At 34.2% G+C, this 26,005-nt stretch overlaps 1 protein-coding gene, 1 long non-coding RNA gene and 1 pseudogene across 2 annotated transcripts; 2 read left to right on the forward strand and 1 right to left on the reverse strand.

Annotated features, from left to right (window-relative positions):
• Window positions 1-1,749: 1,749 nt before the first annotated feature.
• On the forward strand, window positions 1,750-3,808 carry LOC107902651 (endoplasmin homolog; annotated as a pseudogene).
• Window positions 3,809-5,149: 1,341 nt separating this feature from the next.
• On the reverse strand, window positions 5,150-7,462 carry LOC107905514 (thaumatin-like protein 1). The gene is made up of 4 exons (XM_016832175.2): window positions 7,277-7,462; window positions 7,135-7,186; window positions 6,378-7,041; window positions 5,150-5,842 (listed from the first exon to the last, which is right to left on the reverse strand). The coding sequence occupies exons 1-4, from the start codon at window positions 7,301-7,303 to the stop codon at window positions 5,623-5,625; spliced, it is 963 nt and encodes a 320-aa protein (XP_016687664.1). The 5' UTR covers window positions 7,304-7,462; the 3' UTR covers window positions 5,150-5,622.
• Window positions 7,463-15,458: 7,996 nt separating this feature from the next.
• LOC121217779 (uncharacterized) lies at window positions 15,459-16,532 on the forward strand. The gene is made up of 2 exons (XR_005913987.1): window positions 15,459-16,223; window positions 16,301-16,532. It is a non-coding gene; the product is annotated as an uncharacterized lncRNA (long non-coding RNA).
• The last annotated feature ends 9,473 nt before the right edge of the window (window positions 16,533-26,005 follow it).

The following is a 26,005-nucleotide window of genomic DNA, read 5'->3' on the forward strand; positions in this document are numbered from 1 at the left end:
TCGGCATGGAGATAAGTAGAGATAGACCGAGAAGCAAGCTCTGTTTAAATCAGAAGCAATATCTGAAAAAGGTATTACAATGTTTTGGTGTAAATGAAAACACAAAACATGTAAGTACCCCACTTGCTTCTCATTTGAAACTTAGTGCTCAATTATCTCCGAAGACTGAAGATGAAAGAGAATATATGGCGAAAGTCCCATATGCTAATGTAGTTGGGAGTTTGATGTATGCGATGGTGTGTACGAGGCCTGACATTTCACAAGCTGTTGGAGTTGTGAGCAGGTATATGCATGATCCTGGAAAAGGACATTGGCAAGCTGTGAAATGGATTCTACGGTATCTTCGAAAAACCGTAGATGTTGGTTTAATTTTTGAACAGGATGAAGCACTTGGTCAGTTTGTAGTTGGATATGTTGATTCCGACTTTGCTGGTGATTTAGATAAACGTCGTTCAACTACGGGGTATCTGTTTACTCTTGCGAAAGCCCCAGTGAGTTGGAAGTCTACCTTACAGTCTACAGTAGCTGTGTCTACTACAGAGGCAGAATATATGGCAGTTACAGAAGCTGTTAAGGAGGCTATTTGGCTTAATGGATTGTTGAAAGACTTAGGAGTTGTTCAAAGTCACATAAGTTTATATTGTGACAGTCAGGGCGCTATTCATTTAGCGAAAAATCAAGTCTATCATTCAAGAACCAAGCATATCGACGTAAGATATCACTTTGTGCGGGAAGTCTTTGAAAAAGGAAAAATTCTACTTCAGAAGATTCCGACAGCAGATAATCCCGCAGATATGATGACCAAGGTGGTAACAACAATCAAGTTTAATCATTGTTTGAACTTGATTAACATCCTGAGAATTTGAGCACCTTGAGGTGTATGGCGCTCGAGAGCGCATTTGGAGGCACTACAAAAGATAGCTTTATCGAATTTGGGGAGTTGAAGGAAGTATGTGAAGATGTGATTATCCTAATCAAATCTTCAAGGTGGAGATTGTTGAAAAGACAAATTAAAAGGGGTGTTGAAAAGTCAAAAAATGGGAGGTGCAAGTGGCACCGAAAGAAAAAAATGGTAGGCAAGTTGTTTAAATTTGAATGGGATAATTGCAATTTTGGCCCCTAATTTTTTAGGCCATTTGCAAGTTAGTCCCTGAACCTCAACTATAAATAGGCCTAACCATTTCTCATTTACACCATCCCAACCAATCTTTCTCTCTTAGTTTTCTCTCTTCTCCCATTTGAGAATTCTTAAGGAATTCTATTTGTTTGTAATATTTTGGAGATAGTAAAGTTATCATCTGGTGTTAGTGCCCGAGGACGTAGGTATAATTTACCGAACCTCGTTAAAACTCTTATGTTCTTTTTGTCCTATTTTTCTTTCAATATTTGAGGGTATAATAGTAGTATTTAATTGTGCTATTAAATTACGTTAGAAGGAATATTCTGACTAAGGAAAGACTTGGTATTTAAGAGATCCTTGTGATCCACCTCTCTTCCCTGGGAATTGAACTTTGTGTGATTTTTTAGTACAATAATTTACACGCTTCCGACCCTATTGGAACAACATTTAATTCCAAACCATGATAAGTATAGAATTCCTGTAAAACACATTGAGCCCTTCCGAATGATGTTAAGGCTATATGGTTGCGCAGTCCAAAGGATGTGACAGAGGAAGAATACACGAAATTCTATCACTCTTTAGCGAAGGTAATTTACCAGATGCCCTAGCTCTAGAATGCTTCAAATACTATGGAGAAGTTTGTAACTTTTATTTATTCTTGTAAATGTAATTTCTTGTGCTCTGCAGGACTTTACCCATGAGAAGCCCATGGCCTAGAGCCACTTCACTGCAGAAGGTGATATTGAATTCAAGACTGTTCTGTTTGTGTCTCCTTAGGCTCCTCATGATCTGTATGAGAGTTACTACAACTCCAACAAAGCCAACTTGAAGTTGAAGTTGTATGTTAGACGAGTTTTTATCTCTAATGAATTTGATGAGCTTTGCCCAAGTATTTGAGTTTTTAAAGGTAATTGAAGACATGCCAAGTTACATAGCTGGCTGGAATATGCATTAATGAGGTTTTTGAGTTATTTTCTTGTGACCTGATTCGTTTTTTATTGGATAACCTATTGAGTAGGGTCTTGTTGATTCTGATACATTACCACTCAATGTGTCTTGTTGATTCTTATCAGGAAGGCCCTTGATATGATTCGTAAAATAGCTGAGAATCCTGATGAGTCCAGTGGCAAAGATGATAAAGGTATGTTATAATTGTTTCTTTAGTAGTTACTTTGAATTTAATTTGCGAACACTTCATCCTGTACTGTGGCCTAATGTCCCTTCAAATGAAACTCTTTTTGTTCCAAGTTATTTCTGGGTTAATGATTGATACTGAATATCGGTGGTGATGCAGAAGTTGAGAAGTCTGGCGATGATGAGTACCTGATGCAGTACCTGATGGATTAAGAAGGAAAGCAGTTCCAAAATGTGTCCAAGGAAGGCCTAAAGATTGGGAAAGACTCCAAGAACGAAGAACTCGAGGAGTCATTTAAAGAACTAACCAAATGGTGGAAGAGTGCACTTTCCCGCGAGAATGTTGATGAGGTAAAAATTAGCAACCGTTTGGACAACACTCCTTGTGTGGTTGCTACATCGAAGTTTGGCTGAAGCGCTAATATGGAGAGAATCATGCAATCTCAAATCCTATCAGATGCTAGCAAGCAAGCATACATGCGCGGAAAGCGGGTTCTTGAGATCACCCAAGGCACCCAATCATCAAGGAGCTTCGTGAGAGAGTTGTCAAGGACCCTGAGGTATGTACACATGCAAGCGGAAACATGCATGTTCAATGACACTATATAATTCATTTGCTATAGTAATTTTCCTCTCTACATCGTATTCCAAGCATTGTAGTAATCTAGCATGAATGTGTAGTTAGTACATAGGAGCATTTCACCATGGCACTATAAGAGTTCATGGTATGTGCCACAAAGTGATGCTCGTCTGTGAAATCTGAAATCGGGACTGTTTCTTCCTGCATGCACTCTTTTAACTAAAATATAGAACCCGTTTTTTATTCTGCTAGTCTCTCTTTCAACTGAACCTTTTTTCTGGATCTTCAGGATGAGGGTGTGAAGGAAACAGCTCAGCTTATATACCAGACAGCACTGATGGAGAGTGGCTTCAATCTACATGACCCCAAGGATTTCGCCTCACGCATCTACAGCTCAGTTAAATCTAGCCTATACATCAGCCCTGATGCAACAGTAGAGGAGGAAATGATGTAGAAGAAACTGAGACGCAATCTGGGACAAAAGAAGATGCAGGCAGTCCCACAGGCGAAGCTGAAACTGTCAAAGAGGATGCTTCCGATCTTAAGGATGAGTTGTATCGTGAAACCATGGGATACTACTTTGTTGAGTTTTCCCCTTCGTAATTACTTTTGTTCAGTCATTGGTACCTGAAGAAACTGCATCATCAAGCCTTTTTAAGTCTGAAACTTGGATAAAAGAAAAACATTAAAGACAATAGAGTTAATATAACAATAGCGACCAGGAATTTTGTCTTTAGTTGTTGTTGAGGTACTGTAATTAATTAAGCTATGTGCAATTTGTACTCACGTGTCATATAAATGGACCTTGGGCTTGTGACCCTCAATAACAGGCTTTCCCAATTTTACTCGGTAGCCATGCAGGCTTCGCTATATACTTAAAATGCCTAACTACATTGAGGATTCTTCTTCGTGTCGGCTTTTAGTAACTCAGCAGGTCCAAGCGGTATGAAAACTAAGACTGTTGGATTTCTGTTTTTTTCTTTTCCTTGGATAACTATGAATGTTATTATCAAAATGAACTTAAAAACCGAAATTATTCATGATTAAGATTACGGAAAGAATAATACCTTTTAATACTGTATGGAAGTGAACTGAAGCTTTGGACGACAAAGATTCCACGTTTTTACTAAATTACAAAGTTCGACAGGCAAATTTTACTCATAGGCTGGCTGGCTGGCAGCCTGGCTTTCCATCGCAACCATCCAACGAATAATGAAAAGAAGCACTACCGAAAGAGAGCTTAAAAGAGGCAGATTTGATTCGTTAGAGATTAGATTTTAATCAGTTGCCATTGCTTTAGATTTTATCTGTAATTAAAAGGTTTATTCCGATTCCTCCAATTTTATGTCATTCAGCGGATGAACGGAACCATTTTTGAGTGTCATGCACGGGCGTAATTCTCCTTGCGGGGCTTTGGTTTTGGACCACTTGGACTCTTTTAAACAAAGGCAAATAAATGGTAATCGACATTCTTAAGAAATTAGAAAGGACTCCTAGACGAATTGTCGCTTTGTTCCTTTGGAAAATCTAGGCGAGAGGTCAGAAGGGTCTCCCTCGAAGGTTTTGCCAATTTCTCAACCCACTGAATATAGCATCTTAACGGTAGCTTTTTCAAGCTTTACCAACCAAATTTGGGTATCTTTACCTTTCTATCCCAAGATTCAACTGGCATATCTACATTCACATGGACAAAATGCTAGACTGATGACCACTCCCATCACACTATTTAATATAATTTAATTAATGGTCACTTGAAACTGAGATATAACAATAAATTCAGGGGTTCATTACGTAGTTTCGTGTACTTGGATTGTGATTTAGTTCATTCACTTCCTGATAAAGATAAAAAAGAAAAAAAGAGACCATTGGTGAGAGAATCCATGGTTGATTTCGGCCAACTCTTACTCTGTTCTTCTCAAAAAATATACGCAAGATACTAACGTTCATGCAGTTAAAGCCTCGAGGAAGAACCTCAATCCGCAAGTGATCAAAAGGCAACTGCTTTAGAAGGAGTGTCAGAAAAGGCAAAACGGATTCCTTTTCCTTTGTCATCCTCTGAGTTTTTATGATAAAGGAACTGTTTTTTTAGTAATTGACACGCATATTATTAATTATTAATTTATTATTCATCACTCATACTTGTTAGATCAAGTGATATCCCTTAAACAAAGTTTTAAATTTAAATATTATATAAAAAAAATAATTGTCTTTTAGTTATGGGTTCGACCCAACTCGACTTCTAATTTAATTGAAGTTTAATGTAATTACTTAATATGAAAGAGTTTCAAATAAAATCACGATAATAATATAAAAAATAATAAGAAAACGACATGCATATATAACCACAACCTTTAAATGCATAAAAACAAATATGAAAGATGGCATTGTCATGGACACCATAATTGCTAAACTCCATTGCGGCTAAAATAAATAATCCAACTACCAAGCTTGCAAATCCAGCAAAGGAGGGCTTCCTTTATCAGCTACCCACAAAGAAAAAACCAACCAGATTGCTCACATTCACAGTAAAGTAACACACTTTTAAATTACTTCAAATGCCTTCTTAATCAATTTAAAATAATGACTAAAGCTCTTCCTTTTCTTTTTTCTAATCTGTTGCTTTAGGTGTACAACTCTTCCAATGTAAAGGAAAACAAAATTAACCGTAGTCTATTGTTCTATACACATGGCCATGAAATTTGGGCTTTTATAATCCTATCTTCAATGGTAGTACTCCCCAGAAAAATCCCAAATAAAAATTTCATTTCAGGTTTGAAGATGGTTGAAATTATGAATAAAATCTAAAGAGGCAGATAAAGGAAATCGCTGAAGCCAACAATGTCGTATGGAGAACACCAGAAGAAAGAGTCCTGGAAGATTCTCCTGTAAGAAAATCTGGTAACCATGAACTATTGTCATCACTTGGAACCTGTCCTGTCCCTGTAATAGATCCATATGTTGTGTTTGCTGTGCCTGTTGTTGGGCTTGTACTGCTTGCAGATTTTTGACTGTAGAAAATAAAATTACAGTGAAAAGAAAGAGAAAATATTAGAGAACATAGAATTTGAACCTAAATGGAGCTTTTAAAAATTACAGCAATGAAATAGTTGAAAAGGAGATTCTGTTCTGATACAAATGGAACAAAGTTGTATTTATTTTAATACTCCTTTTTTTCATGGGTTCTAATATATCAATCAGAAAAGTATTTCACAATAAATTTATACACTAAAAAAGTGACTCGTTTTGGACATAATATTGCTAAACAATTGACAGCAAGATCCTTAATGTATGCCACAAGCTAATGGCAATGACTAAATGACTCATGACCTGTAAACTTGTGCTTTACAGAAGGAAATTTAAGGCTTAGAAAAAAAATGGTATGAAAGCAACTATAGAACACACTTTCAGATTCAATGAGAATCTCACCCCCAACTACAACGCTGATAAAGTTTTGTAATGTTTTTAAAATAACTTCAACTTAAAAATATGATAATTAAAAGAAAAATAGAAATAATGGAATATTTCTAAGTCGATAGTGCTTACCTTGTTGATGAAGGGCAGAATGTAATCGTATAGTCAGCGCCGGTACATGTAAACGTACTCGTAGCATCATCATACGCGTAGCTATACGACCTTGGGCAAGCCGCTTTGAACATCCCCGCATAAACAGACGGTTTACAGGTGTCCGGGGTGGCGTAGGCGCCGCTGCAGCAATACTCGGGAGTCCCAAAAGCTTCGCATGCACTCTTACAGGCCTCACCGGAACCGACCCTTAACTCCGCCGGGCACTGCCGGTTCAAGTCATTGACGCACCCTGTTGACAAGCAGGAGCCTGAACCACCACTTGGCTCCACGATCATTGGCAAGTTGTAGCCGTCAACTAAGCTAACGTCGTAGAAATCCTGTGTGCCTGACCCGATTGTGAACTCTGCTAAGGTGGCTGGGGGACTTGCACCTTTGCCATTGCATTCGATTTGGTTTGAGCCACAGTCACCGGTTTGGCAGGTGAGTTGACCAGTATTTTGGTCCGATGCGCAACCTGATCTTCCCCAGAACCTACCTGACCAACCAGACGGTGCCTGAAACGGCCTGGACCCTCCAGACGGTAGCTCAAACCCGGTGCTACCTAAGTCGGAGTTGCCAAGGATACCAGGCCAAACTGTGTGGTCACATTTATTCACCAGTGTAAATGTAGTCCCTGAAATCCCTGCGTATATGTGTACATATGCAGACTGTGTTAATATTACGGCCGCTAATATTGATTCTATGTTATATAAACATGGAATGTTGAAAATGTTACCTGGGAAGAGGGAGCTCAGACATAATAAACCAACGGAGAAAATCAGATCCATCTGTAATGAAAATTTGAGGGTACAACTAAATACTTAAATTTCACTACGCCAAAAAAAAGGGGCGGGTGAATGCTGATGAAAAGATTATACCTTTCTCTTAGGAAGAAAAGGTTGCATTTCCAGTGTGATGATAATCAGTGGAAGGGAAAATGAAATAAAGGGTTGGTTTAATGGTGTTGTTTGGGGATCATCACCTGAAACAGTGGTGGTGATTTTTCATATATCCCAAAAAGAAATGGGTTAAGTTTGAGGTCTCTTATGAGATGATGAAAGGAAAAAAAATTTATGTCCTATATATATAGATGGATAATATTATATTTGATAATAGGGTAGAAAGTGGAATAAAATCTACTGTTATACAAGGACAAAATGATCGACCACGTTAATTTTGGTAGAGTTTCTAAAAGGTTGATATTTTCCATAAAAAAAAAGTATATTTCGGTATTTATTTCTGTAATTCAAAGCAAAATTTATTAGTACTAAGATTTTAACCATTCTAAGTGACGAATATTTTTGACCAAATACCAAACGTTGAATAAAGTAATGAATTTATTTGGTGCAACTAAACTCTGGCAGTAACGGTCTTCGTGGCCGGGCGATCCATCCGGCCCGGTCAACTCAGCCCAAGTTAAGTTGAATTTAATCTTCAAATTTTCAATTTCGATTCCATCCGAATAAATTTTAAAAATTATTTTATGTTAATAACTAATATATTTTTGTAACTAATTTGTTAACAAATGGTTAATTTTATAACAGTGAAATAAAGTAAGCAGGTTGAGAATTTTTTTTATTCCTCCCTTTCTTTTCATATGAGTGTAGCATCACGATTCTTAGTCTTTAGTTTTTTATATGATGCCTAGAATTATTCATAATCCCTCTCTAATTCTTAAATAAGAAGATAATGCGTTTTAGTGCACTTAAATCCACGTCCTCTTACACTGGCAATAATGTCGATGCCAACTGAGTTAAGACTCAATCGGCATTTGTTTTTGCTCTTAGATGAAAAGGAATTTAAAGTCAAAAATCAACTTTGGTCCGTCTTTTAAATCAACACTATACACCAATAAATAAAATTAAATAATTATTTTAATTTAAATAGAGTGATGATTAAAATTTTTATGAGACGCTCATTTAGCATGAATTTGAATCAAGTTATCTCTATCATGTATCTTTAATATTATATACAAAAATAAATAAATAATTTAATTTTTTTTAAAAACCACTTCCACTTTTTTTTAATGTAATTTTTTTATCAATAAACCGGCTATATTTTTATCAATAATAGTTAGTAAGTAATTTTGTTTTCATATTTTTTGGTCTATTTCTGGTCCAAGCCCCTATACTTTCAAGACATTCGAAATCTACTTTTTATTCCAAAAAATTTGTTATTTACTTTTTTTCATTTTGAAATTACAATCTAATTGATAATAACTTTCATTGAATTTTTTAATGTGTCATTTCAATAATATAAAATTGTTAATGTAGATAATTTAATAAAGTTATATAACCCCATACATTAATGTATATTAATCATCGTGATGTGCATATGGATAGCTGTATTTAAAAAAATACTTTAGATGCACAAACTACAGTGACTTGTATTGAGAAAACGCCTCTAAATTTTATAAATAAATTCCTAATTACGAAAACAAAACGCCGCCGAATTTACCAAGCATTAGTGTGTTTGGATAGTAAAACTTCAATTGTATGATCTGTTTGCGGTCTATCAAATGTAAAACATATCGGACACTACTTTCCTTACATATAATTTCGGTCTTGCTTTGCAAACATGTTGGATTTCTGTTGGCTGGTAATGTGAAAATCTTCTTTTTTTTTCTCGACTTCCGCAATGAGAATCCCAGTAGCTAAAATTCAACTGCTATACATATATATAATTGTTTTGGCCAATTTTGGGTCGACAAGAGATTTCCTTTAGAATAGGATCTAGTGATGAATTGGCCTAATTAAGAATCTTAATTATTTGGTTAAGTTATGATCAAACCTAACAAACCTACGTGCTTGAAGAAATATATATGGCAAAGAATCTAAGCTTCCGAGGTTTAAATTATGATGGATGTAGCTATCATTCTTGGCTAAAGTTTTGCAAACTATATTGATTTTCCAAAGTGTTGAGAAAATTCTCACTTACTTGTTTAATACACAGAGTATGTTTACACTTATAGACTATTTGTTTAACTAACTAACTAATCTTGTAACTGCCTAATTTTGCTAACTACTAACTACATTAACTTCTCAACACTTCCCCTCAAGTTGAGGGTTGATATATATCTTTAACCCCTAACTTGGATACTAAAAACTCATGTTGCTTGATGCTCAAGGCCTTTGTCATCAAATCAGCAAGTTGCTCGGTTGTTCTAATGTGCTGCATCTGAATCGTTCCATCCTTGATTTTATCTCTTACAAAATGGCAGTCAATCTCTATATGCTTTGTCCGCTCATGAAAAACGGGATTAGCAGCAATTTGCAACGCTGCTTTACTATCTGAAAGAACCAATGATTTATCAAATTGATTGGGACTAACTTCTTTCAATAAACCGTTCAACCATACAACCTCTGCTACAACCATTGCCATACTTCTATACTCCGCTTCTGCCGATGATCGGGAAACTGTGGTCTGTTTCTTTGACTTCCACGAAACAAGGGATTCTCCAATTTTTATACAGAAACCAGTCACCGATCTCCTAGACATGGGGCATGAAGCCCAATCAGAGTCACAAAAAGCAATCAACTGTGTCTTGCTTGCTGCAGATAATAGAATACCTTGACCAGGATTTTTCCTTATGTATCGTACCACCCGAAAAGCAGCTTCTAAATACGATTTTTTTGGTCTGTGCATGAACTGACTCAAATGTTGAACCGCAAACGTTATGTCTGGTCGTGTATTTGTCAAATATATCAATCTTCCCAATAACCTTTGATACATTGTAACATCCGTGACTAAATCATCTCCATCCACCTTTGTTTGTACCGACTCATCATACTCAATTGATGTGAGTTTCAAATTCTGTTCCAGCGGTGTACATACTGACTTCGCTTCTCCTAATCCCAAATCAGCTATCAACTCCAAAGCATATTTCCTTTGATTCAATATAATCCCTTTATTTGATCTCATTATTTCAATTCCAAGAAAAAACTTCAATACACCCAAGTCTTTCATCTTAAAATTCAAATGCAGAAACTGCTTCAATTCATCTATCATGCTAGCACTGCTGCCTGTAATTAATAAATCATCCACATATATGAGTAGAACAACCATGTTACCTCCATCCCTCTTTGTGAGCAAGGAATAGTCGTATTTACTTTGTACATATCCTCCTCGTATTAAAGCCTCTGTAAGCTTCGAGTTCCACTGCCTGGACGCTTGCTTCAGACCATACAACGATTTACGCAGACGACATACATGAGACTCCCCCTGGATGCGAAAACCAACTGGAATTTCCATATAAACTTCTTCGAATAGGTCTCCTTGAAGGAACGCATTGTATACGTCCATCTGAAAAAGAGGCCAGTTATGAATGGCTGCCATGCTTATCACCGTCCGAACCGTGACTTGTCTAACGACCGGAGAAAAAGTGTCATGAAAGTCAATACCAGCCTTTTGATTATAACCCTTACCAACAAGCCGTGCTTTAAAGCGTTCCACCGAACCATCAGAAGCATATTTAATTTTGTAAACCCACTTGCAGCCAATGGGAACAACGCCAGGCGGTAAAGGAACAATCTCCCATGTACCATTAGCCTCCAAAGCTTGAATCTCTTTTTGCATGGCATCAACCCACCGAGGATCCAAAAGGGCCTCATCATAAGTACGGGGTTCAAGTAAAGAAGAAACATGAGCAGCAAACAATTGAGTATGAATAGGCAAATGAGAAGAAGAATAAACAGCAACTATAGGAAACAAACCTGTGGCACAAGAAGTGGACGATTGGTTAGAGCAGACGTAGTCCTTCATCCAAGGAGGCTGCTTAACAGACCTCGTAGTACGTCGTAAAGGAACAGCAGTAGGCATAGAAGGGTTAAAAGATGGCTCGGGTACACAAGATGAAGAAGATGGAATAAACAAGGAAGAGGAAGGTTCAAGTTGTAGAAAAATAGAAGGATCAACATCAGGAAAAGGCAAAACCGGTTTGGTGGGAATCTTAAAAGGAAATATGGTTTCATGAAAAACAACATCTCGGTTAACAAAAAAGGTTTTGGTTTCAAGACTAAACAGCAAGTATCCTTTTTGTACAAGAGAGTAACCTATGAATACAGATGGAATAGCCTTATGAGAAAATTTATCATGGTAGCTAGGATTAGTAGCATAAGCTAGACAACCAAAGACCTTTAATCGAGAAAAATCAGGTGACTTATGATACAATAGCTCAAAAGGACATTTCCAGCTTAAAATAGGCGTAGGAAGACGATTAATCAAAAAATAGGCAGTTAAAACGCACTCACCCCAAAATTTGCTAGGCACGTGAGACTGAAATTTTAAGGATCGGGCGACTTCTAGTAAATGTCTGTGCTTTCGTTCAGCAACTCCATTTTGTTGAGGAGTATAAATACATGAACTTTGATGAACAATTCCAGACATATTAAAAAATTCAGTACATTCATTTTTAAAGAATTCATACCCATTATCACTACGAACAGTTTTGATTACAGTAGAAAATTGATTTTTAACCAACACAAAAAATTGTTTGAGACATATAAGAGCATCACTCTTAGAGCGCAACAAATAAACCCAAGTCATTCGTGTGTAATCATCAACAATCGTTAAAAAAAACCTATGACCACTATGAGTAGAAACTCGATAAGGTCCCCACAAATCAATGTGCACAAGAGAAAAAGCAGTATTAGCACGAGACTTATGAATAGGAAATGGAAGTCTGGTTTGTTTAGCTAGTGGACAAACAGGACACTTATGAATACTATCAACAGCAGATTTTGTACAAGAAAAAATAGGAACTTTGTTCAGTCTCGAAACCGACGCATGACCAAGTCTATGGTGCCAAAGAATGGATGAATCTGTAGAAGTCATTACAACAAAAGAAGGAGGTAAAACCATAGTCTGTTGAGACGGATCCAGGATATAAAGACTACCTCGTGCTTTACTAATCCCCCTCATCCTTCCACTGGAGAGATCCTGTATAAGGCAAAAATGAGGATAAAAAGAAACCATACAATGAAGATCGGTGGTAAGTTTGGAAACAGAAAGTAAATTGTAACGAAAATTCGGAACATAAAGAACTTTTGTCAATGAAAGGTTAGGTAAAATTGTGCAAGTGCCAGTATGAGTAACGGAGACTGAAGACCCATTTGGAAGCCTAACACTTGGTGACCCTAATGGACATGCAACAGGAGATTCCAAGAAATGGAGATCCGACAGTATATGGTCAGTGGCCCCAGTGTCAATGATCCATTTGTTACCAAGATCCACCATACCTGCTATACTGGTAGCAGCTTCAACGACAACAGGGTCTTTATTCAACAAACGCATGATCTGGTTATACTGATCTTATGTAAACATAGGTGCTGGCGGACATGACCCACTAGAGTCCAGTACTTCACTATTACAAGCAGAGTCAGGGGTAGAAACATTATTCACTGCCGAAGAAGAAGAAACATTCATTTTCCTCTTTGTAAACTTAAAATCTGCAGGATAACCGATGAGTTTATAACAAGTCTCTCTTTTATGTCCCTTAACTTTGCAGTGGTCACAAATACCATTAAATCGTTTTTTCTGTACCATCTGAACTGAAGAAAAAGGAACCAAGTCATCCCCAACATTACTAGAACTATGCTTTCTCTGCGACTCTTCTTGCATAATCATCGAGTACGCGTGATTAACAGACGGTAAATGACTCATCAATAAAATCTGACTACGCACAGCACTATATGACTCATTCAATCCCATAAGAAACTGGAATAAATGCTGCTGTCCAACATGAACATCAATCTGTCGAGACTGACCACAATCACAAGAAACCGGTGGTACAAGGGCATCATATTCGTCCCAAAGTAACTTCAATCTGGTAAAATAGGCAGAGATTGAGACCGTACCTTGAGAATAGGTAGTAATTTCACGATGCAAGAAATAAATTCTTGAACCGTCAATTTTGTGAAATCGTTCACTAAGATCGTTCCAAACTGCTGCCGCACTGGACGCAAAAACAATCCCCACCGAGAGTTCTTTACTAACAGTATTTAGAATCCAAGAAAGGACAATCGCATTGCAGCGCTCCCACTGATGACCCATATCCTCCGGTACCATGGTTTTAGAACAGGTGCCATCCACAAATCCCAACTTGTTTTTTGCCAATAACGCAATTCTCATCGTCCGACTCCAAACAGTGTAATTCTCAACACCTGTCAACTGATGAGCGACGAGCAATGTACCCGGAGTATCTGATGGATGAAGATAACACGGGTGATTGAAATCAAGAACAGAATCAGAGAGACTCATCTTCTTTGTTACTGAAAGAACCCAAAAAGAAAACAAAAGATAACCAGCAATCCAAAAAACGTCGAAGACACAAATGAAAAATAACTAGCTTAAGAAAAAAGCAACGAATTATTAGAAAAAACGACTACCATAGGCTCTGATACCATGTTGAGAAAATTCTCACTTACTTGTTTAATACACAGAGTATGTTTACACTTATAGACTATTTGTTTAACTAACTAACTAATCTTGTAACTGCCTAATTTTGCTAACTGCTAACTACATTAACTTCTCAACACAAAGGAATCAGATTCCTCGCTATCAGACCTAGCCTGCCTGCCTTCTTTACCCGTTGCTTTACAGTATAATATTAATACTAATCATTATAAAATTTGCAAAAATTATACCGACACCATCCCTACTTGACACTGCAGATCCTTTCCCGTTTCTAGCGCCGTCAACAACAAACTCATCTACGTGATCCACTTTCCCCGCCAATTCAAGGTTAACACACGTGAATTAATTAACACTAATCTTTAATTTCTCTTCCGACTTTGGAGCTTTGGATCATTAGAAAATTTCCCACTAATATGTTAACTAAGAAAATTATAATAAATCTCATAAATATATGTTGGTACTTGAAAGTTTATTTGGGCATTGGGATCTATTCGAGGATACATGAAGCCTAGGGATCGAGGCCATTAAAAGGCTAAATACTGCAGAAAAGTAAGAACCCGATTTTGCTTTTAAGTAAGCAATTACAGTATAATAATAGTTGGTCATGCCGATGCTAATGCTAATCCGCGTCAACGGATACGTGTTGCCCTAGAAAGCACTTGCCTGTGGGACCTTACAATCATCATTTGCCCACCCGCACCATCATTCAGCATTAACAACGCCGCCGCCTTGGTGGGGCTTGGATCATTAGAGCGTTCGAATTATTAGCATTAACGGTATAAATGAGATATTGATATTAATAAGTTATTTGAGTTCTATTTGAAAAAAATTTAGATTTAATTCGGTAATTATTGAGTTAAGTTTGAACTATTTAAGTTGAATTCGAGTTTTGTAATACTTGATGCCAACAGTTTGTAAGTCTTATCAAGTTTTTCATATTATTAAGTTGCATTATTACCTTTAATATATATTATTAACACTAAGCTTAATTATTAAATTGAACTCGAGCTTGAGTACAAAAATTGATAAATGAAATTAATTGAACTTGAGTAGTTCGATTATATTTCGAGCCGAGTTCGTATTTAAAAATAGATGTTCGATTGAACTTGAATCGAGTTTTAAACCTTAAATCAAAACTCAAATTTAACAGTATTCGAGCTTAGATCGACTCGACTCGATTACAGTGTTCTAAAGCTCCACACATAAGTGCTGGTTCTCATTATCCTTTGTTCATTGTTCTTTTAGCTATTATTGGCCCATCAAAATGCGATGGAAAAGAAAACATGATGTATTTTCAATTTCCTACAACAAATTAAACCCCGTTTAAAGTCGAAAATGATAACTAAGGGCCGAAAGAGCGGGAGCCTATGTAATATTGGCAATTGCAGCCCATTGATTCATTCATAAACAAATAAAATACTCAATGATGTCTGGACTAAAATATGAAAACTTTTTATTTTTTTCTTTTCATTTAAGAAAAGAAGAGAAAGCTTTGGAAAATGAATGGCGTGTCTGAATGCACATGCCAATGTTTTGCTAAAGTGAAAATGCCTACGTTGCATGCGTAAAAGTTCATCCTGAGGGGGAAAAAAACTCAAAATCTGTTTCCATTAAATACGTCTACGTAGTGCCATACGTAAAACGTTCCATATAATGCTATATGGTAACCATGAACTATTATTCAGAACCTTGCAAATTAATTATGAAGATTAACCTTTAAGAAATCAAAACACAGGAAGATGTGTACCTTATAAGTCCAATATTCTGTTTTGACAGGAAAGCTAGATTTTCCCTACATCATCTGCCAACATCATGTATGTTTAGCCTGTCAAACTGTAATTTATCGATTCTATTTCGGGTTTTTTCCCCTTCTGTTGGACCCTTGTATATAAAATTCACTTTTTTCCCTTTTTCCTTTTCATCTATAAACCAATAACCCAAGAAAACAGGTTTTCACGAAAATGGTTATAGATTGAGAGCATTGCACAGTCAGAATAAGTACATCTTCACTTAAAGCTGCTCAAAGACATCCAAATGCCGCTGCTCAGGGAAGAACCTTTTTCATATATATAAAATTGTTTGTGGCTGATATTAACCAGGATATTACAGTTACCGTACCTAAACAAGCGGTTGGGCATGCACGACTTTTATTTCTTTTTCCTTGCATTTACATGCAAAAGTGGAATGTCTACGTTGCATGTTCCAAAATTTCTGCAGCTAACCTAATTCCCATGTGTACATAACCAGAGGAAAAGTATTCGATGCTTAGCCGGCACTAGCTAGTAATTGGCTTCCTCTTTTAGACACCTCATCCATAAAGAAGCAATCTCTCAACTCAACAATCCTAGCATCGAGCTGACCATGAACCTGAAGCCAAAGGTACAACGTTGTCCATTTGTTTCTCCACCGTTGGTAAGACTGAAGAGCTGTTAAATTTTAAAGGATATTGTGTGTGAACTTTGTCATCAACTAAGAAATTTTCATGACAGATTAAAAGTAGTCTGGTTGTCAACTAGCCAAGGATAATGCAAACGTGCTAGAATTCATGGGGAGTGATCAACTTTTCTGCTAAGAAACTACTCTCAATCTCTCTGGAGTCAAGTGATCAGAACTAGATATAGCAAAAGAAATTCTATGAAGATTCAACATCTGTGATCCTTTGACATGTTATCCATCGTGTAAAGTACCATTTACTGTTATTCACTTAATTTTTATTTTCCCCATCACTTCTTTTTTATCACCATTCTATTACTTTAGTAAAGATTTGCGTCATACCAACAGAAGCCTATATATCTGATTTGAGGCCCTCTAAAAGCAGTAACTTTTGCTCGTTTTTATTTTTTTCCTTTTCTTTTTCTGGACTTTACATTATCCGTAAGAATAGTCAAGATGATTCGTACCCAATCCATGATAAGTAGAAGATTACGATTAGGATAACTGCCGCCATGTTGATTAGATATTATGTTGTATAGGGGCGGGACCAAAGAAGCACAACTTTCTCAGGGCAAAAATCATCGAGGGATCCCCACAATATCCAAGTTGTTGAATCATATAAATTGATAGCTTTAGAAATTTCATAGATTTATGGGACCTCAAAAGTTTTTGCCTCATAACCTTTAAGCTAATTAAAAAAAAAAACTTTTCTTTCGAGAATGCACGAGTTTTTTAGTTAAAGAGATATGGGAAAGATGTCAAAAGGACAATCAATGACGTGGATGCAAATATGACCGGGAAGAACAATTGGAAAGGAGTTAAAGCAAATTATCCCAAATTTTATGTTGAACATTATCCCCAATTTATCTCTCTGGAATGCAAAAAAAAAAAAAAAAAAGTCTCAGTATTTTTCGAACCTTTGCTTTATTATTTACTGAAAACGAAAGAGATTTAGAACAACGACGAAGCCTAAATTTTTTTAATTTAAGATCTCCAAAAGATAGTCGATGTGGAAAAACTCGTTCGAATTAAGAAATGGAAAGGGACCCTTGCTCCATCAATCACCTTAACTTTGGCATGACCTTCGGTGAAGCAATCTGACTAGATGCTTACAAAGATGCTACTAGAAAAGGTACTGAAATTTTTGGGAGATTTTTTGTTTCCTAGAAATTAACTTAGTTTTCTTTAAAATAAATTTGTTTTTAAATCTAAAAGACTTAATTATCCTTATTACTTCATACATTTTTATTGTATTAATTTCTAATCTTACATGTTTTTACGCATTTAATTTTTAAATATTGTATTTTTAATTATTGTTATGATAACTTATATTATTTTTAAATAATATACAAATTTAAAATTATACAACAATTACAATAACAATTCATGATAAATATGAAATATATTTAAATTAAATTAATAAACGCATCTAATAATAATGATTTAAAAAATAATTATTAAAATTTAACTCTTATTTTTCCAAATAAACATACAAAATATTTTTCTCATGCACCAAACAAATAACAAATAGATAAAACAAAACAACGATTTTAAGAGCGTTTGCTTCACACGACATGAACTTCTAGAAAAATTTTTAAAAAATAATATCATGATATTATATCATTTCATCATCTATTAAAAATAATTTTCGATCACTTTTTAGTGTCATTGTTGTTCGAATATGATTCGACATTGCTCTTCGAAGAACCATTACTTTAATTCTCCATTATTTTTTATATAATTTTAAAAATCTTCATTTTATTACCTATATTTTTTCTTAGTTGTTGATTGAATATATCTAACTATTACAAGTTAGATATAAAACTAAACTTAAATTTTAATTGGTACATAACTCTAATATTAATTATGTGATAGTTAAGATGATTAGAATTCTATTCAAATAATATCTCTATTTTAGATTAATAAAATTAATTAATTATCACAATTTTTTTCTATATTTATGCTTAATTAAAGTTCTATTTAAATAATAAATATTTTTTAAAAATTAGCACATTTCTTTAACTAATCATTATAAATTATAATTATAATTATTATAATTATTCAATCTTTTTCTATATTTTATGATTAGTGTTCTATTCAAGTAATAAATTTATTTTAAAATTAGCACAATTTTTAACTAATAAGTCTAAATTAAATTATAATCATTTTTAAAGTTAATTTAGTAATATGATAGAAAATAAAGGATATTATGACAATTCAAAAGTATTTCCAAACTCGTGTTTTTATATATATTATTTAATGAAATATTTTTATTTCTTATAATTGAAGATGGATTGTTTTAACACTTATTACGAGTTTGAATAAAGTTAAAAGAATAATTTTATCTTAAAATTTTATATAAATTAAAGATTGAATTTCAATAAATCAATATTATTTTGATAATTGAGATTTGAGTGTGATTTAATTTTGATGTTTAGCATAAATAAAATTAATTATGATTATAATATATTAAAATTATCGAATTAATTATTAATTTTAAAACATATTTTCAATTTTTAGTTTTAGTTTTAACATTAAAAACTATTTTCTAACATTTTATATTTTAAATTTTTTTCTATTTAAAATAAAATAACAATGTCATTAATTAGAAAGTAAATTAAATTTGTATAGTGTCAAATCTTAATTTTAATTGGTATATAACTATAATATTAATTTAAATGATAATTTTTATGCTATAATTAAGTGACAATTAGTATTAAATAATAAATATAATTCACTATGAATACAAAGTCTAATTAAATTATAATAACTATAGCATAAGGAAAACATTATTAATAAAATAAATGAAATTGTAGTTATTTTATATTTTATATTGATAATTTGTTATCGAAAATCAAAGTAAAACTCATATAATAGTTTTATATCAATATTGATAATAATTAAAGACATTATTAATAAACAATTAAAATTACAATTAATTGGTTTTATAGATTTAAAAACTATGAAAGATATAAGTAACACAATATATTAATTTCTTAATTGAACTTTTTTTAGATTAATTTTTTTTAAATAGATTTGAGTCAAGTTATTTATATGAATGAAACCGATTGAATTTGGTTGAATTCATATTTATCAATAATTCTTTTCATATAATTATAAAATATAGTAAATAAGTGTAAAATATATTTAGTTTAAAGCATATTATCAATATATTACTATTATTTTTATATAATGTTTATCTAAAGCATTTAATTTCTATGAATTATGAAGAATTTTGATAACATGATTTAATTATTATGGTATTTAAAATAAATTTCGATTTATAGATAAAATTAGATTGATTTAATTACAAATAAGCTTTTATTATTTTTTTAATTTATCAAAATATATTCAATTAATTTATAAATTTAAAATTTTTATTAATTTATAATATATATGATGTTTTTTACACTACAACATGTTTTTAGCGGCGTTTTTACATGCGCCACAAAAAACGCTGCTATATTTTGCGGCATTTACGTGGAAAAACGCCGCTATAAAACATGACTTTTAGCGGCGCTTTTCCCACAAACGCTGCTATAGAACATGACCTTTAGCGGCGTTTTTTGTAGCACCCTTAGCCCGAATCCGACGCCGGAACAAGGTTACGGAGATTAAACAAACAACTCATCTACAATTCACATTTAAATCAATAACCATTCAAATTCATTCATATAGTCCCTAATACGATCCCTCGAGGCCCAAAATAAATATTAAAAATGGTTCGGGACTAAACCGAGTACTCAAGAACTTTTTCGAAAAACATGTAAAATTTTCAAAGGTACAGGGGATACAAACCTGTGTGGCCAGGCTGTGTGGGCATTCGAAATAAGGCCACACGCCCGTGTCCTCACCCGTGTCCAAACTAGTGAGCATACCTTTTAGCTTGCAAGTCATTATCACATTTCTAAGCCTCGCAGATTTGCTAAAGAAACATCGGTTTAACTTTTAACTCAGCTAATATCGATTCATCATCTAACAAAGTCAATCGCGTACTCATCGATCTCAAGGCAAATAAGGATTTTCTACTCAAAGCATCTGCGACTACATTCGCTTTACCCAGATGATAATTAATAATTAGTTAATAATCTTTCAACAGTTCGAGCCATCTTCGCTATCTTAAATTCAGATATTTTTGTGACATCAAATACTTCAAACTCTTGTGATCAGTAAATATGTGGCATTTCTCACCGAACAAATGGTGTCGCCAAATCTTTAATGCAAACACAATTGCGGCCAACTCCAAGTTGTGTGTCAGATAATTCTTTTCATGCGGCTTTAACTGTCTGGAAGCATAAGCTATCATTTTGTCTTATTGCATTAAAACACAACCCAAACCGCTCAATGACACATTACTAAAAATCACAAATTCTTTACCCGACTCAGGCAGAACTAAAATTGGTGCTTCGGTTAACAGTACTTTCAACTGATTAAAACTTTGTTGGCATTTCTCAAACCACTCAAACTTTACATCTTTCTGCAACAATCGAGTCATCGGTGTAGCTATCATCAAGAATCCTTTTACAAATTTCTGATAATAGCCAGCTAATCCCAGAAAACTTCTGACTTCGGATATGTTTCTTGGTGGTTTCCAATCAACAATTGCTGAAATCTTGCTCGGATCAACTCTGAGGCCTTCCGCCGAAACAATGTGTCCTAAAAACCTAACTTCTCAGAGCCAAAACTCACACTTGTTGAATTTAGCAAACAGTTGTTATCTCACAAAGTTTGTAACACAATTCTCAAATGCTGGGTATGCTCAGACTCATCTCGAGAATAAATCAAGATATCATCAATGAATACAACAACAAATCTATCCAAATACGGTCTAAAATTTTGATTCATCAAATCTATGAATACTGCAGGAGCATTAGTTAACCAAAATGGTATAACAAGAAATTCATAGTGCTCGTACCTGGTTCTGAACGCAGTTTTCGGCACATCTGAATCTTTAACCCGCAACTGATAATAACTAGAATGTAAATCAATATTTAAGAATACTGTTGCACCTTTCAGCTGATCAAATAAATCATCAATTCGCTGCAATGGGTACTTATTCTTGATCGTAACTTTATTACTGACGATAGTCAATACACATCTCATTGATCCATCTTCTTTAACAAAAAATGTACCCAAGGCGAGAAATCGGTGGACATGCCAGCAAAATCCTTACAAATTCTGCAACAAGGATGTTGAAATGCAAAGGCTTACAAATTAAAATTTGCGAGCATTTGTTCTGGAAAGCAAAAGAGAGTGAAATTCGGTACTGCTATCCATAATACAAAAGGCATTTTAATATGTTCACTCAGAGTGTCCTTCCAAACACCTCATTGGACAAAACAACTTTGACTTTTTTGATTTCAGAATTTAGTATACCATAAATAAGGTAAGTCTAGATTTTTCTAATATGGAAACAGATCGAAACCAATGGCAAAAAATCAATCGGATTCAAACGGACAATGGAGCAATAAAAATGCCTTCTTCAATTGTAAGAGTATGAAAGTCGACATTCACATAACCCAATCAAATGGATTCATACGTAGAATCAAATTGCGAAAAATTCGAGTATCCAATGGGTTGCAATCAATTTGGCTACTGACATACGCGGCCACTTTAATCGTTGCCATCATCTGCATTAGAAAGAAAAACTCCTATGGAGTAATATCTGGTGCAGATGCATCTTCGCGAGTGCGAATATTATAAGCTCTGGCTGGCGTCCATGCCTCGGATCTCACTGCAGAATCTGTCGTTGCACCTTGACTACCACTAATATTTTTGGTATTTCAGGGTGGTCTCCCTCTAGCAGCTGTATTGTTCGACCTCGCAGTTTGTGCTTTTTCTTTCTCAGACTTCTCAGGGCAATCTCTAAGATAGTGGTCGAAGGAACCACAACTGAAACATGCTCCGCTTTTCACTTGACACTCGCCATAATGTGGCCTGTTGCAGTATTTGCACTCGGGTCTAGCATTTCTAACACTACCCACACTCGCTACAGATGTAACCTGGGGTTTAGGATTGGAGTGTCATACATCTCTATCTCTATTAGAATGCCTCGCAAACACAGTAGGACGGTAGTGATATTCTTTAGATTTCTTCGATGTTGACTGATAAGACTTTTGTGATAACCCGAAATAGGGCCTAATTAGAATAGTGGTTTCGTAACCATAAATCCGAAGTGAAATAGTTTAATTTTATAAATTTTTATTAATTTTCGATTGATTGAAATATTGTGTGAAAATATGGATAGGTAATTTTAATAATTTAGTGCCTGATTGAATTTTTAAGACTAAATTGAGAAAAATGCAAAGTGTGTCTAATTAGTGATTAAATGACTTAATTGAATTATTGCATGTAATTGGAAGTGTTTATGTGGCAATTAGACCATAAATTAGTGATATGGACACAAAAGGGTAATTCTAGAAAAAAATATCTAAGTAATGGGTCAAGAGCATTTTTGTCCAAATTGAGAAAAAGACAAAATAAGAAGAAAATAAGTGTCCATGTTCTTCAAAATCAGACGTTTGCTGCCAAAAAAATTCATGTCACCATAGCTAGGGTTCTTGATCTTTCTAAGCTCAATTATAAGTGATTTCGTGCCCCGTTTTTAATTATTTTCATATTTTTATACTTATTGATGCTTGAATTTCATGTTTCTACCATTTAATTTAAATGAAGCTAAAGTTTAAAAATTGACCCATTCATGATATAATTATAAATTGATTAGTGATGTTAGATAATGAATGTTTGAAGTGTTAATTACAAGTTTTACTAGATGAATTTCGATGAAAATGTTGAAAATGGACTAAATTGTGAAGGATGGTAAAGTGTGCATAAAGTTGTGATTTTGTGAAATTGATGGCTGTTATGAGCATAAAATATGATTTAGTGAAATTTGAAATTTAAGAATTTAGTTAATTTTATTTTTACGAGCTTTGGGACAAAAGTGGAATTTTTGAAAAGTTATGGGGAAAAAATGTAAATTTGCCAACATGTTGTGTATGAATTGTATTTGAATGGAATATTGATAAAATATATTAAATTGTGTTAATATAGATCAAGAAAGAAGAAATAGTGGAAGTGATCGGGGAAAAGAGAAAGTTATCGACTAAATTACAAAAATAGTCGTTTTGCATCCGAGGTAAGTTACGTGTAAATAATAGTTAAATTTTTATAAATTGTGAATTATATTTGATATGTGAATTAATATTGAATGTGGAAGGAAAATTATTCACGAATTATTTAAGTGATAAAGTGTTTAAAATAAAGTGTTAAGTGTAAATTCTCGGTTGAAATTAAGAATAGAAGTGGATACAAGTGACATGTCACTAGAGATCAGTGTTACAGTGTTACAGTGAGTCCCGGGTGCTGGGTGATCTAGCATGTGTTGCAGACACCTGACAGCTTGTGTGAGCAAGCCCGTGGACATTTCCAGTGTTATTGATCAGTGGTAGCTTCGGCAACATATCAGTGGTAGCTTCGACTACTTATCAGTGTGGCACTTATGTGCTAAATCTCTACGTATCTGTGTATATTCCGAGTGTTCAACGGGATTAATAATGAATTAAAGTGAATATGAAATAAAGTGTGTATGCAGGTACGTTTTAAAAGAATGAGCAGATGTGATAAATGTTAAGTGTATGAGTGCATGTGCAAGTGAAATGGGCAAGATTATGCATGTGTAAGTGATTGAAATTGCTAAGAAATGTTTGATTACTTGTATGAGAGAAATGTCAATTATTAAATGAGTACTTATTGTTTACATGTAACTTACTAAGCTAATTGTAGCTTACACCTTTCTTTCTTTCCTTTGTTTTATAGTGATTTAAGCTTGCTCGAATTGGGGATCGTCGGAGCTCGTATCACACTATCATAACCATCTCGGTATTATGTGTTTTTCAGAATGTTTAAAACTATGGTATGTATAGAGTCTTAATCATTTTGAGTATGTTCATATGATATGGCTAAGATTAGCTATTGAAATGGTTAGTAAAGATTATGTTTTGGTGTTATATATGTGTAAATGGTAGTTAATACAAAGAAACAGTTTCTTTGACAACAGCAGTGACGTGAATGTGAAAAATCACCATAAATAGTATAAATGGAATTAGAGAGTGAATGATATATAGAATTAAAGCTTATCAAGTTTATTTTTACATTAAAGAAACGGTATAGGCAAAGAAATTTTATATTCTGAGATATTTTAACTTTAGTGTGATAGGGTCAGAATGGTTTTTGAAGTCCCCTGTTCTAACTTTAGAAAATCATTATAAATTGCACAGAAAGAATTATAGGTCATAATTTATATGTCTAGATTCCTTATTGAGCATATTTTAAAAATAAATAAATTTTAACCTTATATCAATTCTGTACAATGAGATAATTTATTTTTAGTACAAAGAGGTCAGAACTGTCAAGTAGTGAAACAGGGGATACTTCAATGAATAAATTGTACTAATTGGCTATACCAAAAATTCTAAAAATTTTATGGTAAGAAGGTATATGAGTCTAGTTTCAGGGAAAATTTACGGATTTAAATTTTGAGTTTTTTAACTCGATATATAATTAAATTAGTGACAGTCGCGTAAATGGACAATTTTGCTGTGAACAGTGAATTTAATTTTAAAAGCAAATTTTTATGCTCCGAATTGGTAAGTTAAGTTGGATAACATCTCGTACTTGATTCCGGCGATGGTCTTGGGTAAGGGGTTTTACAACTTTCTCGTAAATCTCTTTCTCGAATCTCTATCTTCAAATTCAGCTTTTCTCTTTTCTTTACTAAGTTCTCGACTTTGTGTGCTCTGCCGACTAACACAACAAACTCTTTCAGTTCAAGTATTCCAACTAAAAGCTAATGTCTTCATTCAACCCATCTTCAAAACATTTGCACATAACCACTTCAGTTGGAATGCACTAACGGGCATACTTGCTTAATCTGACAAGCTCTCTTTCATATTCAGATATGGTCATACGACCCTGTTTCAGCTTTAGAAATTCTTTACACTTTTGATCGAGGAATCGTTGACTTATATACTTCTTTCTGAATTCTATCTGAAAGAATTTCCATGTAACACGTTTCCTAGGTACTACAGAAATTAAAGTGCTCCACCACTGGTATGCAGCATTTTTTAGAAGAGATACAGCACATTTAACCATGGCATGACACACGTCCGTGTCTGTACCCGTGTGGATAAAAATAGGTCATTTTTCAAGCCATATTTCCCACCCAAATTGGTACCAACCTACACACATCAATTTGCATATAACCATGGCATAAATAGGCATTCAATACCAACCAATATCAAGTTTATAACATGTAATATCAACACATACAACATGATTTCCACAAGCACTTCAATTAACCACATATACTTAAGCAACCTATGTATCTCAACACATACTTAAATGGTCAAATACTTACATGCATCATTGTGCTTAAACATATCATGCATACCACTTATCAATCTCAATCATTTGGTACCCAAAATACCAATTCACAAACAAGGCATTCACATGACAATCATACATCATATACAATAAAGTTATTTACATATTTACATAATAAAATATACTAACTTCAAGCCAAATCAAGTGGCTAAATACACAATAAAACATAAAGGCCTCCAATAGCCAAAAAGACATATACATGCCATTTAACCCAAAATGTAAAGTCATAAGTACCAAAGTAACGTTTGATAGTGTGATGCGATTTTTGACAACTTCCAATCCGAACGAGTTTTCGAAACACTATAAAACACGAAAAA

The sequence above is a fragment of the Gossypium hirsutum genome, chromosome D05, assembly GCF_007990345.1.
Source record: "Gossypium hirsutum isolate 1008001.06 chromosome D05, Gossypium_hirsutum_v2.1, whole genome shotgun sequence".
Classification (NCBI taxonomy): Eukaryota; Viridiplantae; Streptophyta; class Magnoliopsida; order Malvales; family Malvaceae; genus Gossypium; species Gossypium hirsutum.

Coding starts and splice junctions, on each gene's coding strand:
- LOC107905514 (XM_016832175.2), bottom strand. CDS start 7,303: ATGCAACCTTTTCTTCCTAAGAGAAAG. Junction 7,187..7,276: donor CTTTTCTTCCTAAGAGAAAG/GTATAATCTTTT, acceptor TTTTCATTACAG/ATGGATCTGATTTTCTCCGT. Junction 5,843..6,377: donor TTCTGCCCTTCATCAACAAG/GTAAGCACTATC, acceptor TATTTTCTACAG/TCAAAAATCTGCAAGCAGTA.